Source organism: Myotis yumanensis, unplaced genomic scaffold (assembly GCF_028538775.1).
Source record: "Myotis yumanensis isolate MYYU_CA2020_CCGP unplaced genomic scaffold, mMyoYum1.0.hap1 SCAF_11, whole genome shotgun sequence".
Taxonomy (NCBI): Eukaryota; Metazoa; Chordata; class Mammalia; order Chiroptera; family Vespertilionidae; genus Myotis; species Myotis yumanensis.
The window spans coordinates 62262341-62287372 of record NW_027223762.1 but is presented as its reverse complement, the minus strand read 5'-3'; the positions used below and the strand labels follow the sequence as shown (position 1 = coordinate 62287372).

General features: G+C 54.0%; 1 protein-coding gene across 1 annotated transcript; it reads left to right on the top strand.

The window, feature by feature from the left end:
* The first annotated feature begins 349 nt into the window (after positions 1-349).
* On the top strand, positions 350-20526 carry LOC139019305 (protein Daple-like). The gene is made up of 12 exons (XM_070428348.1): positions 350-394; positions 1451-1588; positions 2233-2359; positions 4694-4839; positions 9330-9467; positions 11016-11477; positions 11966-12191; positions 12303-12392; positions 15079-15244; positions 17194-17206; positions 17804-18313; positions 20377-20526. The coding sequence occupies exons 1-12, from the start codon at positions 350-352 to the stop codon at positions 20524-20526; spliced, it is 2211 nt and encodes a 736-aa protein (XP_070284449.1).
* The last annotated feature ends 4506 nt before the right edge of the window (positions 20527-25032 follow it).

The following is a 25032-nucleotide window of genomic DNA, read 5'->3' as shown; positions in this document are numbered from 1 at the left end:
AGGTCTGGACCTCTCCAGCCTGAGTTCAAGCCCAGCTTCGCCCCTGGCTGACTTTGTGACTTGGGGCTCATTCCTTAATTGACCCAAGTCAGCCTCTTCCTGTGTAGGAAGGGACTGTCCCTGCCTCCTTCTGGGGGCTGTTGTGAAAGTGAATGTGGCAGAGGCAGAGAGCACCTAGTGCAGGGCTGGGGACAGGCAGGGAGGGGGCCGTCTGGTGAAGCCAGAGTCAGTGACCAAACCCTTCCGGATGCCAGGCTTTGACCAGAACCATGTCCACTGGCGATAGGTGCACGGTTTCCCCTCTACCGAGAATCCGGGGTTCTGGCCCGTGCGGGGAAATGAACACGTGATGGATAAGCAGGAGCTACCGGCCCACTCCCAGGTGTTAGAACCCGTGAGTGGGGCAAGCCTTGGAAAACAGCCCGGCAGGAGAAATGGGCATGTCCCCGTGTATGCATGCTCGCAGACTGAGGGCATTCAGGGGAGACTCAGTCCTCCTGAGACTGATTGGAGCTGGGAGTTCTCCGGGGGGTGGGAGCAGGGATGAGGGAATGAGCTGAACAGCTCCCCGGTGTGTGCTGGGCGCTGGGACGGGAGTAAGTGCAGTGGACGCCTCCCAGGAGGGGGCCTGTGAGGGCCCAACCATTGTGTCCACCCCCAGCATGTGCCTGGCACACAGAGGCCATAGAACTTGTTTGCTTGTTGTGTCTTACAGACCCCTCATTTCCGGGAAACTGCCCAGAGCTGTTGTTTTTCTAAGAGTAGGTGTGTGACATGTTCACATAGGAACTGCGTATTCAACAAAAGCTCGTCTGAATTTTGTTCCTGGACCCAGATCAGTGGAGTGACTGTGAGAGGCCTGGACCCGGCCCTCAAAGCCAGGACAGACTCTCACCCTCACCCCTTCCTTGTTTAAGAAAGTGGCTCAGCCGAAACCGGTTTGGCTCAATGGATGGAGCGTCAGCCTGAGGACTGAAGGGCCCCAGGTTCGATTCCGGTCAAGGGCATGTACCTGGGTTGTGGGCACATCCCCAGTGGGAGATGTGCAGGAGGCAGCTGATCGGTGTTTCTCTCTCATCGATGTTTCTAACTCTCTATCCATCTCCCTTCCTGTCTGTAAAAAATCAATATAATATATTTTTAAAAAAAAGAAAGTGGCTCAGCCAAGTCCCACACCTGTCAGCAGGTGCACTCGTCCAACCACCGAGGCTGTACATGTCAGACACTCTCACAATGTTCCCCTCCCGAATTTAAATAGTGCCTTGCTTCGGGGATTTTTCCATCTGGCCTGGCCTAATGGAGAAGGGCAGGGCCTCAAAAGCAGAGACAGAACTTCCCGCGGCAGCAGAGACACACCTAGGTTGTTGGTTTGGGTCCAGTGACTGGAAGAGCTGTTGTCATGACCAGGGGCCTTAACCTGATGGCTCTCATGTGTGTTCTTGCTGACCAGGTGCGGACTGGAGATGATTATTCAATGGACACCAAGAGCCACCTCCAGGAGCATTGGATTTGGTATTGGATTGATAAGCTATTCGAGCGGGAAGAGGAGAATGTGCAGCTGAAATCTAGGCTGCACCACCTACAATTGGTAGGACAAGCTGTGGTCACCACGTGTAACACAGATGGGGGCAGCTGTAGGTTCATTTTGTGCCCTTCTCTGATGTTCAGCTACTGGATCGATGCTGCTGCCACCACAGTGACCCTCTGAGGGCAGAGAGTCACTTGCTAAGCTCAGTGGCTTGAGTAGGTACCACTGAAGCCTTCAACTCAGAGAGGGCCTGATGCTGTGTTGCTTTCCTGTGAGGATGGAGGGATTGGTCCTCTGTTGCAAAAAGGGTCTCCTCGGGTGTTTATGATGTGGGTTGACCTGTGATGTGTCAGTCCCTACGGCCTTTCCAAGGCATTAGGCCTGCTAAGGGGCCGCAGAGCTGCCGTCACCATAGCACTTGCTCTAAAGCCCTGCGCTGTAGGTCACTTTGTTCAGACACCGCTCAGAGACCTCGGGTGTCTTCATCCCCTAGGTCACTGGGTCAACATACCTTTTAGTGGTTGTAAATCTCACAGATGGGCCATGTGTTGGAGTCATTTCTGTGCAGCTATGTTTTTGGAAGTGAGCAGGGGCATGGAGGCCCTTCATCCTGGGGGGATGAGGACAGATGCATGGGGCCGGGGCTTGTCCAGAGTGTGCCCCAGTCCATAATCTCACACCCCCGACACCACTTCCTGCACTAGGCCCAGGACACAGACCAGAAATGCCTTGAGGAGCTGCGGGAAGAGAACATGGCCCTCAAGACTGCACAGGGGAAGAGTGTGGAGGAGTCTGCCCACCTGCGCTGGGAGCTGGAGCAGCTGTCAGAGGGTAAGCAGCAGCCCCTGGTGCCTCGGAGCCAGCCTGGCTGTGGATTCTCTCTTACCCGGGGAGCTGAGCCCTTGGCTCTGAAACTCATGTGTCAGCCCTTCCTCTACCCAAGTAAATAGGATTTTATTCAGGGGCCATTTGGAACTGTTTTATTGCAATTCTCCCCAAGAACATGAAGGGCCTGGCCACCTTGAGTCAGGAAGCCAAATGCGAAGGAAGTGTTGCCAGATTTCTCAGCTTCCATTCAGCCAGTGCCAGGAGCTTCCAGTTGACAGCACACTCATGCCCAGAGGGTGTCTTAGATCTGTTGGTGGAGGATTGGAAGCTCTGGATGCAGGAGACGTCCCCGGTGGTCACTCACCTCCATTATAGCTGTACCTGGGGCATGGTTTCCTCCGTTGATTTCATAATCGGACAGATGGGTATAGTCTGCTCTCCGTCTTCCTGGGCTGGGGCTGCTCAGTGGCTGCTGTTCAGGGGTCCCAGGCCTCTTCCTCTCCCTCTGGTGTTGCCCCCTCCCAGCCCCCAGAGGAGGTGAGGGGTTGGCCAGGGAAGTTGGCTGTGGTGGCCGGTCGTACAGGAGGAGCCTCAGCACCCAGCAAACAACAAGCCAGTTCCTGTGTCCAATAATAGCACACGTGCACCTGAGAGTGCAGGTTAGGGTTTGCTTAGAGCTCTGCTGAGCCAGGAGGGCCTTAGGCTGGTTTGGGGAGGGGCTGCTTTTTTAATTCTGAGCAACATTCCTCAGCGTCATGGAAAGGCTGTTGAAAGCAGCTGGGTATTCCTTCTCTTCAAGGCATCCCATCCGCTCCAAACCTAAAATCAGTTCATTGAACTCCGAGTCTGTGTGAGAAGTTAGTTCTTTCTGTGGTTTGGTTTCTCCCCACTCCTGGGAACCCAGGCTCTGGGAATTCAGGTTCCTGGGGAGCACACTGCCCCCTGGTGGGACACAGAAGTGGTGCCAGCTGGCAGGGACTGGCTCAGACCAAATGTGCTTGGGTTAGCAACCAGGGTGGCTGATGGGGTTGGAAAGCCTCCCTGATTCAGATGCTCAGTGTAGCTTGTGAGCCCTTCCAGGTCGGTGACTGACTTCTTCATGTTCCCAACTCCTACTGCTTAGCTGGCAGCTCACAAACAAAGCGTGAACGTAGTTCTTGTGGTTGGGGTGGTGGCTTCTTGAGTCAGAAAGGACTGGTTTAAAGTCCTGGCTCAAAGTCCTGGCTCCTCTACTTGTTAGCCAAGTGACCTCTTCTGCACCTCAGTTTACGTATCTGAAAAACGGGGGTGGTGAAGCTGCCTCACAGGATTGCTATGGGTATCTTGTGAGAGGAGAGAGTGAAGCGTTAGGCTCTGCCTGGCCCACGGGGTGCCAACAAAGGATGGCTGTTCTTATTGCCCTTATTGCCCTTGTCTTATCCAAAGATACCCATTGCTCTGCTTCTTAGGGTGCACGTGAGCAGCCCTACTAGCAGTACAGTGCGATAGGGCTCCCAGAACTGAGTGTGTGGCCTGGAGGGACAGGTGAGGGAACAACCCTGACCCCTCAGACACTCATGTTTTCCTCCTGAACAAGCCCCAGGACTTTCCCAAAGTCACGCACCTGCTGGCGGCAGGGAGGGGCCGGGAACTCCCATTCTTCTCAGGTCTGTGCTCCCTTTCTGTTCCGAATTGAAGCTGTTTAAAAGCAAAGGAGGACATTGCCTTTTTCTGGCTTTACCTTATGTTTTCATCTCGCTTAGAATTTTTAAAGCAGTTTGGATATACCGTCTCTTTCTCTTTCAATGCATTTGTGAAAGTATAAAATGAAATCTCTGACTGAAGGAACTTAACCAGAGATGGCGAGTACTGGGCATATGTGCCCCATAGGCTCTTCCACCCACAGACATGCGGTCAGTGATCGTGTCCCCCTACACTGTCGGCTGAGCCACCTGCATTCACACCACTCTGAGGCTGGCACAGAGAGCACAATCTGCCATCTCCGTTAGTCTCTGAAATCCTTGGCTAACGGTCAGGTTAAAACTTGGCAGAAAGTGGTGCCAGCAATTCCACTGTCTTGAACGTTTGCATTGGCTTCTCTCTACCATCACCTGCTTTCTTCTTAAGCTCTGCTTGCTCCCCTGACAAACCCAGCTGAGCCAGCAGAGGGGCCATAACCACCCGAGGAACCCTCAGGTGCAGACAGCAACAGCACCCTGGGAAAAAGGGAGGGCACCCAGCTGACCATCCCAGACCCTCAAGCCTAGGTCTCTGGGTGATGGCTGTCTCAGGGCCGAGGGCAGAGAGCAGAAGCTGAGGCCCCTGGAATATAGGCTCTGACTCCACTTTGCTCTTCAGCCTCCAGCTGCTTTCTGAAGCTGGACCAGGAGAAGCAGAGCCTCCAGGGCATCATCCAAGGGCTGCAGGACGCCTCCCTGGCTCTGCAGGAGAGCAGCCTCCAGCGCCGGGAGCTGGAGGAGGAGAACCAGCAGCTCAGAAAGCAGGTACCCTTGGGTGGCGACCGGAACATACGGGCATGTAAGTGGCCAGGGGGAGCACCCAGGTGTCCATGAGCATGCGCAGCTGGGGGACAGGCAGAGTCCTGTGCAGCCACCGTTTTGGTAGGGGGACAGGAGGCTTCCTGGAGAGGTGTCACGAGGCAGCAGGAGGAGTCCCTGCAGCAGTGAGACCGCACACGATGGACCTCTGTGGGCCTCGCTGCCTTCATCTGTGAAATGGGGTTAACGATGCACCCACCAGTAGGTGTGGTGAGGATGGTGTGAGTTAGTGCAGGCAAAGGGTCCAGCCCGTAGTAAGTGCCTCATGGAAGGAGAGCAGCGCCCTGTTAGAAACCACCGGGCGGGCCCGGGAGAGAAGCAGCGATGGAAGACTCGCTCCCGTGTGGAGACCATGGATGGGCCGTTTCAGGGCATGTCTGGTGGTGACAGGAGCGCAGTGCTCACTCTCTCCTTTCGGTCAAGGGCATGAGGAAGAAGAGATGTCTGGACTGCATTGCCTTTCTGGACAAACCAGGTCTTCCCAGTAGCGCAGTAGAACAGAGATCTGGGAGGACAGACAGGCTCACCAGCCAGGTTCATCCTACAGTTACCAGTACCCCATTCACATGGCAAGAAGGGCCCTGAGTGGCTAGCGACGGCCTCCCTGAGCAGGTCATTCTGGGTCAGAGGGCCTCAGTCCATGTAGCCACCACGGGTGACACAGCTGCGTCGTGGGCTCTGAGCACACCATGACGGGTGCCCGGATTCCGGATGAGGGAGGTGCAAGGGCACTCCTGCTTGTTGACCACCTGGCAGGACTGGTGCTTTCAGGTGTCTGGGTGTTTGTCCCAACTGGCCCAGGGGTCCTGCCAGCGTCATTTGCTGAGGCTGCCCCGGCAATGACAGGGACGTGGCTTGCAGACCAGAGACCTGGGTCCCGCTGGTCATGGCTCTGCTGGAACTTCATCTCTGGGTGAGGCTTGGGACCGCCCCTCCTCCTGTGCAGTGGTTTCTCCTGGCCTCTCATGGGACGTCCAAGGTTCAGTGACTCACGCTTCTCGTCCTTTGAGGCTCCGTGTGCCTCGCAGCAGAGCAGCTGCCAAGCAGTGTGTCCTCTCCCTGGGGGCCGGGAGGAAGGCCCTCCTCATGCTGCGTCTCTCTGTGCAGTGCAGCTCAGGGAAAGCCACCAGACAGTCTGGGTTTTAGATTCATGTGGGCTGAGCACAGTGAATGTCTCTGTAAATGGCAGCCCGACCTTGGCTGAGATAGAAAGGCTTGATCTTTAGAAAGATGAGCACCTCTAACGGGGCGGGTCCCCAGGGGTGAGCTGCAGAGGCCTGCCCTGTAGCCTCTGGCCCAGCTCCCAGAAGGCCTGAGAGATGACCCCCGACACTTCTCCTGTCCTTGGGGTCCACTCCGGTCCCTCATCCACACACACAGGACAGGTGGTTGCTGCCGCCTCCCCACATGACTCCTTAGCCCTGTCTCTCGGGTCCCATCCCCTGCTTCCTCTCCATCACTTCCCTGTAGGACTCCCGGGCAGTCCTGCCACAGCCCTCAGAGACCTGTCTTGGCTCTGAGCCCCTAGTGGGGGAAGGGGCTGCAGTTTGCAGACCAGCACTTTCCCTTGTCTGCTGCCAGGAGCCCTGCGAAGGCAGCCCTTCTGCTCTCCTCCCTGTCCTACGCTGCCAGCTGGATGCCTGGCTGCATCATGGGTCCTCCCTAATGTTGGATCGATGGTGCATCTGGGCCATCAGCTAAAAGCCGCAGGGGACATGGCCTGACATTGACCTCCCTGGAGCCAGGACAGGCCCAGCCTTGGACACGTCCAGACAACATGGCCCTCTGGGAGGTGTCTGAGAAGGAGAGACAAGGGTCAGCCAGGACAGTTGGCCCAGAGTCCCAGGCCCCCCGGTGCCAGCTCGGCTCTCCCACCACCCAGTGTCTCCCAGGCTGTAGGCTCCCTTCGGTCTGTGTAAACCTTAGTTCCCGAAGTTCCTGTCCTTCCCTGTAACTCACGACCCTTCTGTGGACCTTAGAGAGGGTGTGCCCCCCACCCTCACTTTGCACTGACATCCTCAGAGTTCATTCCTCTTAGGAAGAAAGGCAGCCCTTTGGGGCCTATCGTGGGCACAAAAGCGCAGCACAGGGGCTGATGGGCAGGCCCCTGGCACCCGCGTGCTCTCGGGACCTGGAGCCTCCCCACAGGAGTCTGCGGCCCAAGCCTGGTGCTTTGAGGAAGACAGGAAACCCATCTCAGCCCAGCAATCTCTCAGAGTGGTTCTCAACCTTCCTAATGCCGCGACCCTTTAATACAGGACCTTGTGTTTTGGTGACCCCCGATCATAAAATTATTTTCGTTGCTACTTCATAACTGTGATTTTGCTACTGTTATGAATCATAATGTAAATATCTGATATGCAGGATGTATTTTCATTGTTCGTGACCCACAGGTTGAGAACCGCTGCCCTAGGGGAAGGGAGGGCCTTCAGGGAAGGACAGAAGTGAGAGTTCCAGTTCCACAGCAAAAAGTAGCAGAGAAAGATGGGGGTGTCCAGCCGGGGGGTGGGGGTGACATGAGGCAGTCACACCTTCAGACCAGAAGCAGCCATGCCAGATATGCAAAGGTTGGACATAACATTCCTTTCACTGGGACAGACGGGGCGGCAGGGGAGCAGCATTAACAGTAAGACGGGGAGGGGTGAACAAGGCAGGAGGTTGGCGGGGGGACACACCCCAGACCTTGTCTGAGAGAGCAGGCCTGGGGTCGGCCCACTGCCATGCGTTCGGCTCTGCCGCATCCTCACTGTGGGGCTCTGGGCAGATCACTGGACTCCCTGGGCAGGTGCCCTTCTCTGAATGAGGGTGAGTGACAGCTGTGCAGGGCCTTCCTCCTCAGGGCCGGCTCCAGAGCAGGCACGGCTATCAGGGCAGATGCCTGCTTCCTGCTGAGCCCAGACCTGGTGCTAGGAAGTGGAGCAGCGATAAGGAAGGAGAAGAAAGATGTTCTCACTTGTGAGAAAGACTCAGACAGGTGGCACCTTGCAGCACCTTTTGCTATTGGCCTTGGCTGGTGGGGCTGCCCTGTCCCCATGTTGGGGCCGGGGGCTGGGTATGCCCACAGAGTGTTGTGAGGGCACGGATATGAGCCCCACTGTGCCTGACCCTCCCCCTCATGGGAAGAAGCTGCCTGCCTGCTGCTTCCGAGGAGTCTGGAGACTGTGACCAGACCTCTGAGATAAAGGCAGGGCGGCCTCTCCCATGAGAAGTAGGCAGAGCTGGCCCTAGAGCAGCGATCCTTCTGGGAGTTTGTAAACCTGCCTGTGCCAGGCTGCTCCCAGCCAGGTGAATGGAGCCGGCTCTTGGACCTGCTGCTCACTGGGTCACTGGGTGTCTGAAAGTCCTGCCCCCAGAGGTTCTAGTTGGTGTCCTGTGGTCTGGGGTGTTTAAAAAGCTCTGAGAGCCACCTAATCTGGATCGTGGGGCTCCTCTGTTTTAGCTTTAGAGCCGTCAACCCAAACCAGCATTAGGGCCACAAGTCCAAATGCAGGCTCTTGGGCCCCAGCCCAGACTGACCATGTCAGAAGCTCTGAGGGTGGGAGGGGCCTGGCGCTCTCAGGAGGGGTCAGCTCTTGTTGCGCCTGCCACCTGCCAGGTGTGAGCTGAGCATGTCACCCTGACAGAAGCTGGCACCCATGCCTGCTGCTTGCTGGCCCTGTCAGTTATGGAAATGCACTCGTGGTCACATTGTTAGCAGGGAGCCACACTCTCCCCCTCCCAGTTGGTCATGAGTTTGCTGTCAGTGGGAAGGGACAGCACCACGGGCCTCGCCTGGGAGTCGAACCCCAGGGCCCACCCTGATCTGAATTTGCATCCATCATGGTGTTCAGGTGTCAGGCACAGAGTGTGAGATGTGTGGGTCCAGGCAGTCCATGTTCAGAAAGTGGGCACCGGTGGGTCCCGCAGAAGAGCTCTGTGATGGGCCGCTGATTGGGCAGTTGTCCAGGCAGGATGGAGGGGGTCTGGCCTGGGCAGCAGTGGGGTGCGGAGGGGGAGCCACATGGGGAATGAGGACAGCCCTTGGTGGTCCATTTACTTGGAGGGGAGAGGAGGGAGAGGGAAGGCAAATGACCCCTTAGAGTAGCTGGATCAATAGGAATGTCACCAACTGGGGAAAGTCCCGGTAGGACATCCAGTGGTGGCTGCTGGCCCCAGGAATGTGGCCTGACCCTCAGGACAGTAGTGGACACGGCCTAAGATGGAAGCATTGAGAGTGAGCAGTGGAAAGCTGGGAGGGAAGCTGACCTATTCTCCCTTCCTGCTCTGCAGTCTTGGCAGTGGCTGAAGTACTTCCCCAAGAAGTGGGACGGAAGGTTTTCCCTTGAGAAAAGTCCTGATAAAGTGTTCCCTGGGGCTGACAGGTTTCAGATTTGCTTTAAAACACAGTTCACTCCCTGAAACGGACTTTTGCATGGGCTCGGTCTTTGGCTCCGCAGATTGAAGACTTGCGAGTCCAGATGGAAAGAGAAAAGCAGACCAGCCAGGATCTGGAGACTCTCTGTGAGGAGCTGGTGGAGGAGAGAGAACAGCTGCTCCGTGACAATAAGACCCTGAAGGCTGAGAGAGCCCAGGAGGTAGGCCCTCCAGCGCCATGCCTCCCCTGGCAGCCCGGCCTGCAAGAGTGTGAGTCCAGGATCATAGGATGTCCTGGGAATCCAGCAGTGATTCCCAGGTTACCAGTTTCTGCCCACAGCTGCAGCTCACACCAGAAATTCCAGCCACAGCAGGGGCACGGGGACAGATATTGCTTCCCAGGGACACTGGCAATCTTTTTGTTTGTTCAGTCTATTTTTTATTTATTTCAGAGTGGAAGGGAGAAGGAGAGAGGGATAAAAACATCAATGATGAGAGAGAATCATTGATCAGCTGCCTCCTGCATGCCACCTACTGGGATCCAACCAGCAACGTAAACATGTGCCCTTACAGGTAATCGAACCGTGACCTCCTGGTTCATAGGTTGATGATGCTCAACCATTGACCCATACTGGCTGGGCAGCACTGGCCATCTTGTTTATGATTGTCATGACTTGGGGGAGGAGAGGGGAGGTGCTCCTGGCTGTGCTCCTGGCTGTGGTGGGAGAGGCCAGGATGCTGCTAAATGTCCTGCAGCTCATGGGATAGCCTGCAGGACAAAGATCCCCCTTCAGATGTGCAGCTTCACGCTCACAGCCCTGGAGAACCTCCAGGGTTGACCTGCCTCACACTACAGGAAGTCCCAGTGCTGGGGCAGCAGCTCAGGGACACCACCCAGAAACCAGGCTTCTCCCTTCCTGCTCTGCCAATCTTGGCCGTGGCTGTTGTACCTCGCCAAGAAGTGGGCAGGAAGATTGTGGAGGGTGAAGAGACAGAGGGAAGGCCTCCCGGGATCCTCTGTGGACATCTCATTGGCCACACCTGACACATGAATAACCGAAGCTGCAAGGGAGGCTGGGTATCAGGTACTTGAGTTCTTCAGCCTCTCTAGTATTGCAGAAAAGGGGCTTGGGGTGGTGCTGTGTAGACTTAAGAGGCATGCATCCACCCTCCCCAAATATGGCTTCCAGTCTAGGAGGTGGAACGACAGGTGACAAGCCAGGTGACTTGAGACGTGTGCTATTGAGGGAATATACCTGGGTCCAGGGAGAGTCTTGTTAGGTGCAGGACATTTAGAATCGTGGTGTAGGGCTTCCCTGAGGAGCTGTCAATCACACTGAGCCCTGGATGATGAGAAGGAGCCATAGAAGCTGGAGGCTGGGGGTGGAGGCAGGTGAGCATGCACAGCAGAGGGAATATCATGTGCAATGCCTGCAGGGGAGAGTGGTGTGAGGAGCGGCCACAGGGGTGGGCGGTCAGCTCTCACGCCACTGTGGACCAGGGTAAAAAGCACCAAGGAAATCACTTCCATTGTTTTAGGAGAAGATGCAGTTTCTGTTTGTAAGTCATCTGGTTTCTGTGAAAGTGTTTAGACTTGAACTGTCTGGGTGGGGATCTCCATGCCCTTCACCTTGTGTCCATATCAGGCCTTTGGGAAACATTAGGACGTCCTTTGGGTCCACAATGAGATGGACATTCCAGGCCTACACTTTGGGCCTCCATTTGGACCGAAATCATGCCTGTGTTGTTTCCATTGTGTTTTCCTGCAGTTCAAGGATATGAAAAAACTGGTGCATTCACTGCGGGATAGTTCACAGACCAGCAGCAAGGCCCGCATGAAGGGCAGGAAGACTGAGCAAAAAGTCCTCCTCCAGACGGTGACAGACACCAAAAGGAAAGTGACCATGATGGAGTGGGAGCGGCGGCAGCTGTGCCAGGACCTGGAGCAGGTGAAGGCGCAGGCGGCGCAGGCACAGGAGCTGGAGCACATGAAGGTGCGGGTGAAGGAGCAGGTGGTGCGGGCACAGAAGCTGGAGCAGGAGCTGCATCGGCTGCAGGAGGAGATCGAGAAGCTGGCCATGGAGGTCAGCACCCTGACGACGGCCCCTGAGAGGGTCCATGCTCTCGAGTGGGAAAGCCAGGACCTGTTGCTGGAGAACCAGAGGCTGCAGACGTCTCTGGACACCCTGCAGCCTGAGGGTCTGGAGCGGGACAAGCAGCTGGACACCAGGGTAATTCTGGCCTCAGAATGACTTAGGACGGTTCCTCCCCGGTCAACTCTCTGGTGCTTTGAATGCGGTTGGATGGGTGTTGTGTAAATATCGGTGAAATAGGTTGGTAGTGCTGTTCAGGTTCTCTATGTCCTTAACTGATTTTCCATGCACTTTTCAAAGTATTCAGAGAGGGTACCCAAGGAGGTTATCCAGAGAAAGGGCATAAATTGCCAAGAAAGGTCACATATGCAGGGAGGGGCCCAGGACTAAGCTTAGGCCCATGGGACCGTCCGTTTCTGCCGTGGGCCTTCCCATATCAGTTCCTTGAGTGCAGGTAGAACTGTCCTCAGCTCGGCTGGGTGTTGCCTCTCCTGAGGGTCCTGCTATTTTGGTGTCAGCACTTGACCCGCTGTTGGTCCCTCACTGCTTGTGGGGACCTGGGGATCCGGAGTCTGTGGTCCCCCTGGGCCTGCACCTGATGAGGCGTCCTTTCCTTCTCCCTCCAGCAGGTGGAAAATTCCACTCTGAGGTCCCAGAGCGCCTCACTCACTGCGCTCACAGAGCAGGACACTCAGCTCCAGCACCAGCAGCTGGTGGCAGCCCACCAGGCCCTGCAGCAGGAACACGTGATACTAGGCACGCTCCACGAGCACCTGACTACGGAGCACGAGGCCCTTATGGACAAGTACCGCCGCCAGAAGACAACGCTGCGTCGGACCCTGGAGCTGGAGAGCAAGGTTCTCAGGTGGGTGCCTGTGGCTGGGGGTGACTGACAGGCTCCCCGGCTCCTGTACCTCCTTCACTCTGGCCCCTCATGCTTCCTCTGGTCCCGCTGCTTCACAGTGAAGAGAAGTAAATCCACCATCACCCTCAGCGATGTGGAGTTGGTGCAGCTGGAGACTGAGCAGCAGAAGGGTCCCCCAAGCGAGAAGGGTACCCACTAATCCCAGCTCAGGGAAACCAGGTGTCAGCATTGGGGTCCCAGCTCCCCTGGGCATTCCTACCCCCTCTTACTTTTCTCTCCACACCAAGGACAAGGAGGGGAAGTCACCACAGCTGCTGATGTTCAGGGGCGTGCCTTACTGAGCTCCCCAGGCCTTTTCCCTGTCCAAGTCTCCAAGTCTGGACTTCTGAATTTCTTTTTTTACTTTTAATTTTGGAAACTTTTGAATATATGGACGTGTACAGAATAGTATAGTGAAAACCCTGTGTTCCCCTCACCTGCAGCAGCATCACCAATACTCGGCCATTCTCCTGTCACCTTTACCTATGACTCTCCATATACCTTTTTAAAGGTAAAATTGATGTACCTTAAATGCATAAATCTTAACTTTGTGCTTTTGCAAAATCAGGGCTTTGTGTGCATGTAGTCAGCCAACTTCGGCTGAGCTCCTGGCCAACAGATCCCTGATTTCAGTGGCCCCGGCAGGTGCAGTGGGACCCAGAGCCTGGGGGAAGTGAGATGTACAGAGGACTCCAAGGTGGGGTTGGGGGGGAGGGTCCCCCAGGGGGAGATGCGCTAAAGAGAGGCTCTCCCACACTTGGAGCAGCATAGGAGGGAGCTGTCCACTTTCTGTGCCTGTGAGTTGACCCTGCTGAGTATTTCCCTTACCTCTGCCTCAGCAAATGCCAGGCAAAGGCTGGGACTTCCCTGGGAGGAGTTGAGGTGCAGGGATTTGCCATCACAGGGACTAGGGAGGGCGCTGAGCCTGCAGAGCCTGTGGAGGGCGCCTGCTGCTGCATGAACTTGGGGGCGATGATGTTCATTTACTCACTCACCCAGTGCTTCCTGTGGACTCTCTCCAGAGCCTTCCACCCCTTTCTCCACCCAGATTCCCACCCTTCGTGGGTGCTGGGATGTCTGCTCCTATCAGACTCTCTTTCTTCCCGCCAGAATGAGTATCTTCTGCCTCATGGCATCTCCCTCGCTGCCTCCCCCGCACCCATCCTGTGTTCACGAGACGCTTAGTGAGCACCCACTGGGCGCGTGGTGCTGTCTAACGTGGTGGGAATGCACCCACCTGACTACTGATGGGAGCCTCCTGTGGTGCCCACCCCGCACCAGGCGCTGCGGGCCTTACCCTCAATGCCCTATGATAACCGTGTGGATATATTCTTATGTCTGTTCACATGGGAAGGTTTGTGCAGGTGGCATTTGACTGGTCTGAGGGAGGAGTTCATTGTTCTGCCTATGACTCCTTGCTTGGTGGACCGACTGTGTGATTCAGTGGTTTTTGCTGTTTGGACAGATAGCTGGAGGCCCTTGGTGTGTCTGCAGCATGGCTGCAGGTTGGAGGTGGAGGTGCCTGGAACACAGGCTGGAGGCTCTGTATTCATTTCACCTGACACTTGACTGGGACACTCACTCCTTCGTTCCCCTGGCGCACATGTACTGGGTGTCCAGCCTTTTACCCAGGATTCAGTGGGGAGTAGGACTCTCAGTTTCTGCCCTGCAGGAGGGTGGTTACTAATGGTTGCGATATGCTTGATCCTGTGCTTTTCCAAGACACAACAGGGAAGCAGGAGGTGGGGACCCTAATGGTCCGTGGCCCTGTTTCTCAAACCTGGATGAGAAAGATCGCCGCCCTGAAAGCCCAGCAGATCCCCTACCCCCACCTTCCATGTCCCACGTCCTGTCCTGGCAGTCTCCACCCATGGCTAAAGGCCACAGGAAGGAATGTTTGTCTTCCAACAGCCACCCGAGCAGGTGTCTGAGTTTGAGTACCCACAGGTCTTGGCTCCAGGCAGAGGGTACAAGTACAGCTGATATGGGGTTGGGGTGGGGGGCGGGGATGGAGGGCTGAGGGCAGGAGCTGAAACCATGGAACCTGGGTGGTCTCTGTCAGCCTGTCTCTGGGTGTGGACACCTCAGGAAGGGGGTCTGGAAAGGGATTTGCCTGCCTGGGGAAGATTGAAAGGTGATGACTCAGTCTCCACCTTGGACCTGGGGGGCCCCCCCGAGTCACCCTGAACAGGGAAGGTTCCTGCAGGAGGAGGAACAGCCTGGGGCTGGTCAGGGGCTCCCTCTTGTGCTCTGCTGCCCTCCAGAGAGGCTGTGCGGGAACCTCTGCAGACTGAGACAGGAAAGAAATAAAAGCCTGAGCTGAGGGGAGGCTGTGGGAGAGTGAGAGCAAGGGCTGGATTGGGGGTGCCTTGAGGAGCAGGGTGTGCAGCTGCCCCTGGTGGCTGCTTAGGCTCCACCAGGCAAGCCTCTGGCCCCCAGGCTGACTGGCTCAGAGCATGAAGAGTTGTGTTCCTGAGCTGGGGCGGAGGGCTCACTCAGGGCCCGGTGAGGGGGATCAGCTGTTATTGGCTGTGGAATTATGCTATATGTGCAGTGGTTTCTTTGACAAAGTCGTGGAGTTTAGAAAACAGTGGTTTTGTTCCCAGTGGGATGAACGAGGTAGGCTGCTTTGACAGGGTCTGGAAGGGACCATGGAGACACGTCAGGTGGGAGGAGGGGGTCTTGGCTCCTGGCCGGAGGAGACCCCCAGAGCTGGCTCAGTGTCTGTCCCTCTTTCTGTCCAGCCCCGTCCCCTGTCCATCCCCCTCTCCCTCACCTCTGCAGAGAGAAGCTGCTAACCCAGGCTTTAAGGTCTTCCTGGGTGCCCATTCCTAGTGGGTGTGTTTCCCATCAACAGATACAAGGACCAGCTCCAACATAAGGCGGCGCTGGAGCAGCTGGGGACGCTCTTGACCACCGAGCGGGAGGCTCTGCAGCGGGAGCAGAGGACGAGTGCCATGGCTGCCGAGGAGAACCAGAGGCTGCAGGGAGAGCTGGACAGGTAACCGCCAGGCCCCCTGCAGCACCTCTGCCCAGATGTCATTCAGACCCACTCACTCAGCACCCGCTGAGCTGAGCTCAAGTGAGACCCCTGGTGATGGTGCATTTTTACCAACCCTGCCCAGGAAGCAGCTGGTGGTAACAAGGTAAAGGGGACTCCAGCTGGTGGCTGGAAGGAAGGACTCAGCAGCTGGGATGGGGCATTGTCTAGGTTTGGACAACGTTCCCTCCCACAGTTATGATGCTGATGACTGTCGGGCAGGGGCACCTGCATCCTCTAACACCAGTGATCCCGTGAGGGAGAGAGGCTTGGTCCTCAGCATCCACGCATTTCCATTTGTGAATTCACCTCCTGGCTGAACTGTACTGGTGAGCCCCAAATCAGTGCCCGTGGCCTGTCATGGACGTGCCCAGAGTGGGAGATACTGGAGTCGCCTGATGTGCACATTTGCAGCTGAGGTTGAATAAGGTCTTTGACCCCAGCTGTCTTTCAGTTCTCACCAACCAGCGTCCTCTTCATGGGCCACTGAGTGCCATGGTGTTCTAATTTGTGCACTTTGGTGGCGGTTTTGCTGTTTGACATGGCCCCCAAATGAAGTGCTGAAGTGCTGTCTAGTGTTCCCAAGTGCAAGGCTGCGCTGGGCCTCACGGGGAATATACGAGTGGCACACAGGGGTCATTCGGACCCAGGTATGGTGCTGTTGGCTCTGAGTGTATTACACGGAGCGTCTTTATGTCTTGATCAGCTGACAAAATGTGACCAGAGACTCCCAGGAACCGGTGGGAACAGTTTCAGTACTCACTAATTCAGGGTTCGCGTGGCTGGGTAGAACATTATACTGAGAATCACCAGAATTGACTGAGCTATTGTTATCCTTTAAAAAAAACCACAGCAACAGAGGAGAAAACGGGCTCAGGGAGATTAAACAACTTGTTCAAGGTCAATGCTCCTAGTTAGTGTCACAGGCAGGATTCGAATCGAAGCCTTGCCTCAACCCAGAGGCATGACCACATGAAGCCTTCCTTCCCACAGCCCTGATTTAATATGTGCTGTGGGGATATAAACTCAGCTGCCTGCAGTGGCCGGGCAGGTCCAGCAGGTGGGGAAGGAGAGTCAGCGATAGACCAGGCCCTGGTGGAGAATACACCCAGCTAGAGGCTGTCAGCTGGGAGGCAGGCCAGGCTGCCAGGTCATCCTTCTTTATGCTTTTTTTTTTTTTTTTTTTCTGAGAAGATATCTGAATGTTGATGGAAAACTTAAAATTTTGGAATGCTGATACAATAATTATTTTTTTGTTTTGTTTGTTTTTCAAAAAAATCTGCTTTGTTTGGGAAGGACAGAGGACCAGGAGCAGTGGTTCTCAACCTTCTTAATGCCGTGATCCTTTAATACAATTCCTCATATTGTGGTGACCCCAATTCCATTGTTACAAATTGAACATAATTACAGCACAGTGATTAATCACAAAAACAGTATGTAATTATATAGGGTGTCCCAAAATTCACGCAAGATTTGCAACTCAATTCAATTGCAAATCTTGCGTGAATTTTGGGACATGCTATATGTATGTTTCCGATGGTCTTAGGCGACCCCTGTGAAAGGGTCGTGACCCACAGGTTTAGAACTGCTGAACGGGAGGACCTGGAAACATGTCTGAGGCCAGTTGACCCTTAAACCTAAACCGGCAAGTACTTACAGCACCACAACAGAGAATCATTTTTTCTTCTTCTGTTTCCTTTCTTTTTGTTATTTTATTTTTTTTTAGTTGACTTTATTGGAGAGTCTTCAATTAATAAAACCATACACACTTTAAAATGAAATAAAATAGAATAAAATAAGTAAATGTTAACATTTTTAAAAAATGTGTGGGCCAAACTTTACACACCTGTGTTCAAATTGAGTCCATGAGCCTCTGGTCATATGAGCTTTTTGGTATAAATCTTCCCCAGGAATCCCAGTCGGGTAATGATGATGATGATGATAATTTCAGTGGATTTAGGTAACACTCCAGAATCTCCTATTTTATTTATCTCAGTAGTTGAAATTAGAACGTGGCTTGGAATTGGGGAGAAGAGCTGGATATAGACATAGAGTCTTAGAGCAGAAATGTTCTGATTCAGTGTTTAAGTGTCTCAATCAAAGAACTCTTTTTCTAAGTAGGCAGATGTGCCAAAGCCTCACATAGAAAGAACTTTTACAGGGATGCTCTGTTGTAATGGTGTCCAAGCCTGCCTGTCCTGTCTCCCCCAACACGAAGTGGGGCAGCTGGGATAGCCTCCTAGAACCCCAATGAACACAGTTTGAAAACCGCTGATTTTGTTCAACCCTTCATTAACACATGAAAAATCTGAGGGCCAGAGAGGTTGCTGTTTTGATTAAGGTTGCACAACTGGGACAGAGCCTGGGAGTGCGCCTCAGCCCTTGGCCTTGTGTCTCTCCACCCCCAGGGCCAATTCCCTGCACCAGCAGCTGAAGAGGGAGCAGGAGGAGCTGCAGTCCCACACCAAGAAGCTGCAGACCTCCCTGAGTGACACCCAGCTGCAGGTGAACTGCTGGCAGGCTCAGTGTGACTGGCTGAGGAAGGAGCAGGAAGATCTGCAGATCTGCAACAACAAGCTGCAAACCTCCCTTAATGAAATGCAGCTGGAGAAGAACCGCTGGCAGGCCCAGTATAAGGGGCTGAAGGGGGAGCAGGAGAAGCTGCAGACCCACAGCAAGAAGCTTCAGACCTCCCGGAAGGATACCCAGCTGGAGGTGCACTACTGGCAGGCCCAGTATGAGGGGCTGAAGGGGCAGCAGGAGGAGCTACAGATGCACAGCAAGAAGCTGCAGACCTCCCTGAGTGACACCCAGCTGCAGGTGAACTGCTGGCAAGCCCAGTGCAACTGGCTGAGGGAGGAGCAGGAAGAGCTGCAGATCTACAACAACGAGCTGCAAACCTCCCTTAATGAAATGCAGCTGGAGAAGAACCGCTGGCAGGCTCAGTATAAGGGGATGAAGGGGCAGCAGGAGGAGCTGCAGATGCACAGCAAGAAGCTGCAGACCTCCCTGAGAGACACCCAGCTGGAGGTGAACTGCTGGCAGGACCAGTGCAACTGGCTGAGGGAGGAGCTCCAGAGCAGGGACATCTCGCTGACCGAGCTGGACAACCACTGCCAGGTGAGGCCAGAGCTGGAGGCCCCAGGACCCTGGGTGGGCCTGTTCCCTGGGCTGATGCCTTGGGCTCCACCAGGTGGGAATGGGTCCTCATTGGCATCTCTGCTCAAAGGGTGTGTGTGTGAATGTCACACAGAGGCAGAGAGGAAGCCAGAGGCAGTTGACTGGGATGAACACCATGACTAGTAGGGGTGTGCTACAGAACACCTTTCACCTGATCTTTGCTTTTTGCAGGGTCGGGCGGTGCATGGAAACAGCCAAGTACCGTTGTATCTCCGTCCTCTCGGCTGAGCACTCTGCTCTCTGTGTCATCTCATTTAATTCTCGCAATGATCTTGTGAGCTGGGGTTCCCAACCTTGTCCCTCTGAAGTAGCAGGTTGGAACCCTGTTTGTCTGAAGCCAAAGCTTGGGACTTCCTGCTACACCAACCACGATGGTATTCTAGAGCAGGAGCTGGCCAGCCTCAGCCCAAAATTCAGGTCCAGCTTCACGCCTGTTTGTGTACGGCTGTGAACCAAGAATAGCTTTCACAGTTTTTAATGGCTTGGGAAAATCAAAAGCAGGATAATATTTGGGGGCAAGTGAAAGTGACATGAAATTTAAATGTTGGTGTCCATGAGTTAAGATTTTTGGTTTGTTTTTTTAAACACAGACACACCTATTTGTGTGCATTGTTTTTCTGGCTCCTTTCCTGCTGTAATAAGAGGGTTGAACAGTTGCAACAGAGACCACTGTTGGCCTGGAAAGCCTAACGTATTTAGTACCTTGTTCTTTACCGGAAAAGCAGGCCAACTCTGCCTAGAGCAGAGATGTCCAGTAGGAATGTAACGCAGGCCACCACATGTAACACTCAGCTTTCTAGTAGTCATATTCAAAATGTAAAAGGAATCAGGTGGGATTAATGTAGGGGGTCTATTTTATTTAACCCTTATATCTAAAGTATCACATGTAACCCCAGAAGCTTATTAATGAGATTTTTAAAAATAACATGTTATTTTTTATTGATTTTTTGAGAGAAACATCCGTCATTTGCCTCCTGCATGCCCTCAACTGGGGAATGGAGCCAACAACTCAGGCATGTGCCTTGATCAGTGTGGGGCGCGGCTACAGTGTTTGGATGGGTTCAAGCCTTGGATTGATGAGAGGGCACAGTCCTCTCATTGCCATGTGCAAGTCCCAGCTTGGAGGGCAGAGCCTTCCCAGCATAATTATAGCCATCAGCTATAGTGGTAAGCTTGAACCTATGGTCTGAACACGTGGCCCCACATGCCTGAGTGATAGAGTTCAGGTGCATGTAGTTGAGTAGGACTGAAACTCACAAGAAAGTTGTAAACAACTTGATCACACCCTTACTTTGCCTTGTGGCATCTGCTATAAAATGATACGGATTGTGGGCGCTGGCGCTGTCTCTACGTCAAAGGAGCAGCGTCCCACTGAGACCCAGCTTTCATTATCTTGCTATCTTTTCTTAATCCTTCACCACCTCCTCTCAGGGTCACTGAACCAGGCTGAGCTGGCATGGCACATAAGGCACCCTGGGGCTGAGTATGCCATGGCCGTGCCGGCTCACCACAGATCAGGAATTACACCGGTGATTTCTTGGTGAATGGGACACTCAACCTACTGAGCCACACACACCAGGCAGCTTATTAATGAGATACTTTACATTAATTTTAATTGTTATTAAGTCCTCAGAACCTATTATATATTTTGCACTTATACCTCAGCTCAGACTGGCTGTGTTTTCAGTGTTCAGCAGCCACACGTGGCCAGTGGCTTCCTGATTGGATGGTGCAGTGGCAGAAGGCTTGGCCATCCCCATAGCACTGGCCGTATTGGTCATGCCAGCTGACGTAGATAATACCAAAATGACCATCTTTGTGCATGTGACCTTTTTCTCCTTTTGGAAGTAGATTCCCAGCAGTGGAATCACGGGAGCGTGTGGTGTTTGAGACATTGTCCATCTGTGTTTTAGCTGCTCTCCCGCCTCAAGGGCAACTTGGAGGGAGAAAACCGTCACCTGCAGAACCAAATCCAAAGCTTGACAGAGAAGAACCAGAGGCTTCACCAGGAGGACGTGGAGAACAACTACCAGCACCAGGAGGAGCAGCGGCAGTACGTGTGAGGGGTGTGGGCTAACGGACGCCTGTCAACAGCTCCGTGACTAGACTGCGCCATTCTGGGCAGCAGAGAACTCCCTGGGCGCATTGGTGTCCCAGGCAAGGGGACAGACCATCTTACCAGCACATCCTTCTCATTTTCCTGGGAATGGTTCCAGATTTCTGCAAATAGGGGTGGTTGGCTTTGTTGGCTTTTCAGAGACAGTGCCCCCTGCCAGGCGCTTGTTAATCTGCTTTTGGGATCAGGTTCACTTTGAAAAATACAACAGTGATAAAGAGAGGTTCCTAGGGAAGGACTTCAGATCACAGGCTGAGCCCTTTCTGTGTCGGTTTTTCCCTTAATGGGCTGCAGAGTGGGTTGTTGGTGCACAGTGGCTGTCCTCCCTCTGCGGTTATTGCCTTGGCCAACAGGCCTGGCCCTGCAAAGTGCACAGAACCAGTTACCTGGTCTCCAGGAACCAGTAGGGGTGATGGGATGTGAGCAGAGCTGTGTGCACACAGATGTTGAGGAGCTCCATGGAGGTAGGAGGAAGCATGTGGTAGGAGTTGGGGGTTCTGCTGCTGACATGGATGGGTAGAAGGCTAGCCAGTCTGTGGTTGGGGGGATAGGGGCTGAACGTGAAGGTGGGGCTTGGCATGGTGTGGGTGCAGGGAAGGTGCAGGGAGTGGCAGGAGGGGAGCTGGAGGAGGCAGCGCTCAGCCATGGAAGGCTTCCATGCCCGGCTAATGAGTTGGATTGACTGGGAAGTGGGTGATTAAGAGATGCTGGTGTACAGGGCCTAGGAAGCTGCCAGAAATGAGGGCAGGAGGAAGAGCCTTGGTGCTGGAAACCTTGTGGTTTGGAAGTCAAGTCATCTGAGACACATCTTGTGGGTCCTAGGTGGTCTTCACCCCTCGGTACTATGCTGCTGGGACTGTCCTTCCTTGCGATCAAGGACAGAGGGACATGGCCACAGTGACCACTGGTAACTGTCCCAGCTCCCCGGGGTGATGATGCTGCTCACTGCTCTCCTGGTTTCATATGCTCATCTATAGGCGGCTCAACACCTACCAAGGATGTTTGACATGGGAAACCAAGGATGGTTGACATGGGAAACCACACTGTACTTTTTGGGTAGAAGTGAGAGTTTGTCTCCTGAAGTGGGCTCTCTATAACGCAGCTGCTAAAAATTACCAGCAGAGGTTGGACAGGTGCAAACTAGAAGAGTGGGGACCTGGTACCCTGGGGATGATCTGATGACCGTTTTGCATTAGAAAGTGTCTGCAGGAGGCCAGGGAGTGGGCAGGCTTCCTGAGCCTGCTCCAAGCAGTCTTCCCCAGCCCTGGGATAGCTCGGCCATGAGTTTGGGGGGCTGGGGGATGGCTGTGGGAACAGAATAACACAGACTAGAAGAACAGAGGCCGAGCCGAGGGCGCTGGGAGCAGAACAGGTCCGTGGCCAAGGACCCAAGGTTTGCAAGCGATCACTTCTCACGGGTTCTCACTTTGAGGTTAACTTGCGGGAAAGCCCTTGGATTAGGAGGGGCCTGGGCACCTTCTTGACTGAAGGAGCCTGAGCAGCTGTCTAGATGCCGAGGACTCAATTTCAAGCAGGGAAAGCAGGGGTCTGAGCTTTTAAGGCCACATGGGTGAGGAGAGGCAGGAACTGGACAGGAGCCAGCGGCGTAGTGGGGGGCGCTGTATAGCGAGCACTGCGTGCATGGCTCCTAGACAGACAACAGGAAAGCATGCCATGTCTTCTGCTTCAGGATAGCCAGGCTTCCTCTCCCAGGAGCGGGGGTGCCCTCTGGCAGCCCAAGGTTTAAGAGGCTCCTTTCTGTGTTTTTAAACATGTGAACTGACTTCCCACATTTAGAAATTAAAAGATTTTGCTTCAGAGCCGGGGCTTCTGGATCCTTTGGGAAAAGCAGTCAGAAGCTCCGCCACATGGAGAGCAGCGCTCCTTTGCAGGCCCCATGTTAGGTCCCAGGTGGCACTGAGCGCTCAGCCTCACCGCAGCCCCCACTCCTCCCTCAGGTCCTCCCAGGCCACTTTGCTCCTTATCTTCTCTGTCTGGCTCCCAAAAGGATTTGAGTTTGCTTCACTAGAAGTGTTAGCAGAAGCCCAACATTGGAGTGGGTGCAGGTTGGAGGTCTGACTTTGCTAAACTGACCTTTTTAACCTGATGCCTGTCTAACTCAGCGAGGGCAGACTAAAGCCCTCCCACCACTAAAGCTATCGTTGGCCTGCACCTGCAGGAGCTAGCCTAGCCCTGGGTCTGACCCAAGTGCCCAGCGTCCTGAGCTGACCTGGCCGGAACCCTCAGGGTTTCCCAGCTTGAGTGTCAGATGGTTCGGGGTCTCTCTCCTGAGGTGACGCACAGCCTGACTCTAGGTGTTCAGCCTTCTCCTCCTCGACGTGTTAGGCTCCTGGACCCATGTCACATGCTTCCATCCCCATATTCCCCACTCTGGGGTCATGGTGGTCATGAGCACCGTGATGTCTGAGTCCCAGGAACACACAGGCTCCTTCTGGGCCAGGTCCCAGGCAAGGGTGATGAGTCAATTTATGTCTTTTATTTTAAAAAACAGACTGTTTTTCTCTCTCCTCTGTTAGAGACAAATTAAACGCCTTACAGAGACAAAATGAAAAACTGGAAGAAAAAAGCATGGCTCAGCGCAAGTTCCATGATCCAGCGCCAAAGAAGTGAGTTGATTTAAGCGTCAGTAGCTTATACACAGGACAGAAAGTTTGCTTTTTCACGAGCAGGGGAAGCTGTAGCATCTAGAGCAGTGGCCAGTTTGTTGGGCCCGTACCTTCTGCTGTATGGCAGGTCCCTGTGTGCAGGTCCCTCCCAGCATGGAAATAATTTAGAGTTTCTTTCAGTCCTGCCCTCCGTACTCAGGGTTATCCTATGAGGGATGGTGAATGCCAGCTGGCCAGGAGCCTGTTTAAGGGCAGAGTCTGTGCTTTTAAAGCCACTAAAGCAGGCATATCAGCTTTTGTCTCAAGATTGCGGGACCTAGAAAATCATGTTTCTGTTTTGGGATGGAAGCTTGGCTCAAACACCTGGACCAGCACCCCCGTCTTCAAGCACAGGAACCTTTTGTTCTGCCCTCCATTCCTCTGGGTTCACTGGACCCCTCAGGGCAGGTTCAGAAACACATCCCCTTCCCCAGAGAGCAGCAGCCCCGGTAGTGGGTCGGCTCGGTCCTTGAGACTGCCGGCCTCCGTCCAGCAGGGCTCCCCCTGGGCCCGGGCCTGAGCCCAGGAGCTGGGCCTTCCCATTGTCCTGACCCAGCCCAGCCTTGAGGTCAAATCACCATGAATCCGACAGGGCCTATCTGTAAAAATCACAGAACCACAGAATTTCAGAACCGCCGCCTGACCCTTCTGTTGACAGGGAAATTGAGGCACCGATGAGGAAATTGAGTGGTTTGTGTAAGCACAGTTCTGTTTCGTGGCAGAGCCAGGACCAGAACCCAGCTGTGGTCCTTACATTAGAATGCTTCATTTACTGTTAGCTGCAATGAATTACCTTTTACAATCACTATTTTCATTCATTTACTTACTTTTCTAATCCTCACCTGAGGATATTTTTCCCATTGACATTTAGAGAGAGTAGTGGGGAGGAAGGAAGAGAACGGGAATGGGAGAGGGAGAGAGGGAGGGAGGAAGATAGGGAGGGAGAGAGGGAGATAGAGATAGAGAGCGAGAGAACAAGAGAGAGAGAGAACAAGAGAGAGAGAGACATCTATATGAGAGAGACACATCAATTGGTTTCCATCTGCATACACCTTGACCAGGGCCAGGGATCAAACCTGCAACCCAGGTATGTGCCCTTGTTGGGGGATCAAACCCACCACCGTCAGTGCTCAGGGCAACGCTTCAACCACCGGGCAACACCAGCCAGGGCTCACTGTTTTTAATTCAAACGGCCCACTCTCCTGCCCTGTTCTCCTCACCCAGATTCCTCAATGCCAGAAATTGGTAGAGTATGCCAGCCTATTTCACGTATTATTAACTCTAGCAGAAAATGAGGAGGTCCCAGTCTCTTTCTGAAAATGGCATTTTAGTGGAATTTTGCCAGCACGATTAGGTCAGCACAGCACCACTTCCTGCACTTGGCACAGTAATCAAGAGCTGAGAGCTGGGTTTGAAGTTCTGTTTTCCCGAGTGGCCACTGTGGGTTCCTGCACGATGAAGGCTCCTACCACCCCTGGGTCTGTGTGAATTAACTGCACAATGTGTGCCAACTCCTGAGCCCCAGGTGGGGTGAGCGTGGTGGTGGCGAAGAGCACCCGCTTTCTGAACCAGATTAACCGCCACCTTTACAGGCTGGTGATGGAAATCCCAGCTCGTGTAGGGCACCCAGACACCTGCTGGAGGGGCAGTGAGGGTTGGCTGTGTCCTAAAAACCTACCTCTTACAGGAAAAAGCACTGGATTGGAGCCAAAGCCTTAGTCAAACTCATCAAACTAAAGAAAGGGGGTTCCAGAGAACGACCAAAGTCAACCCCAGAGAGGCCTCCC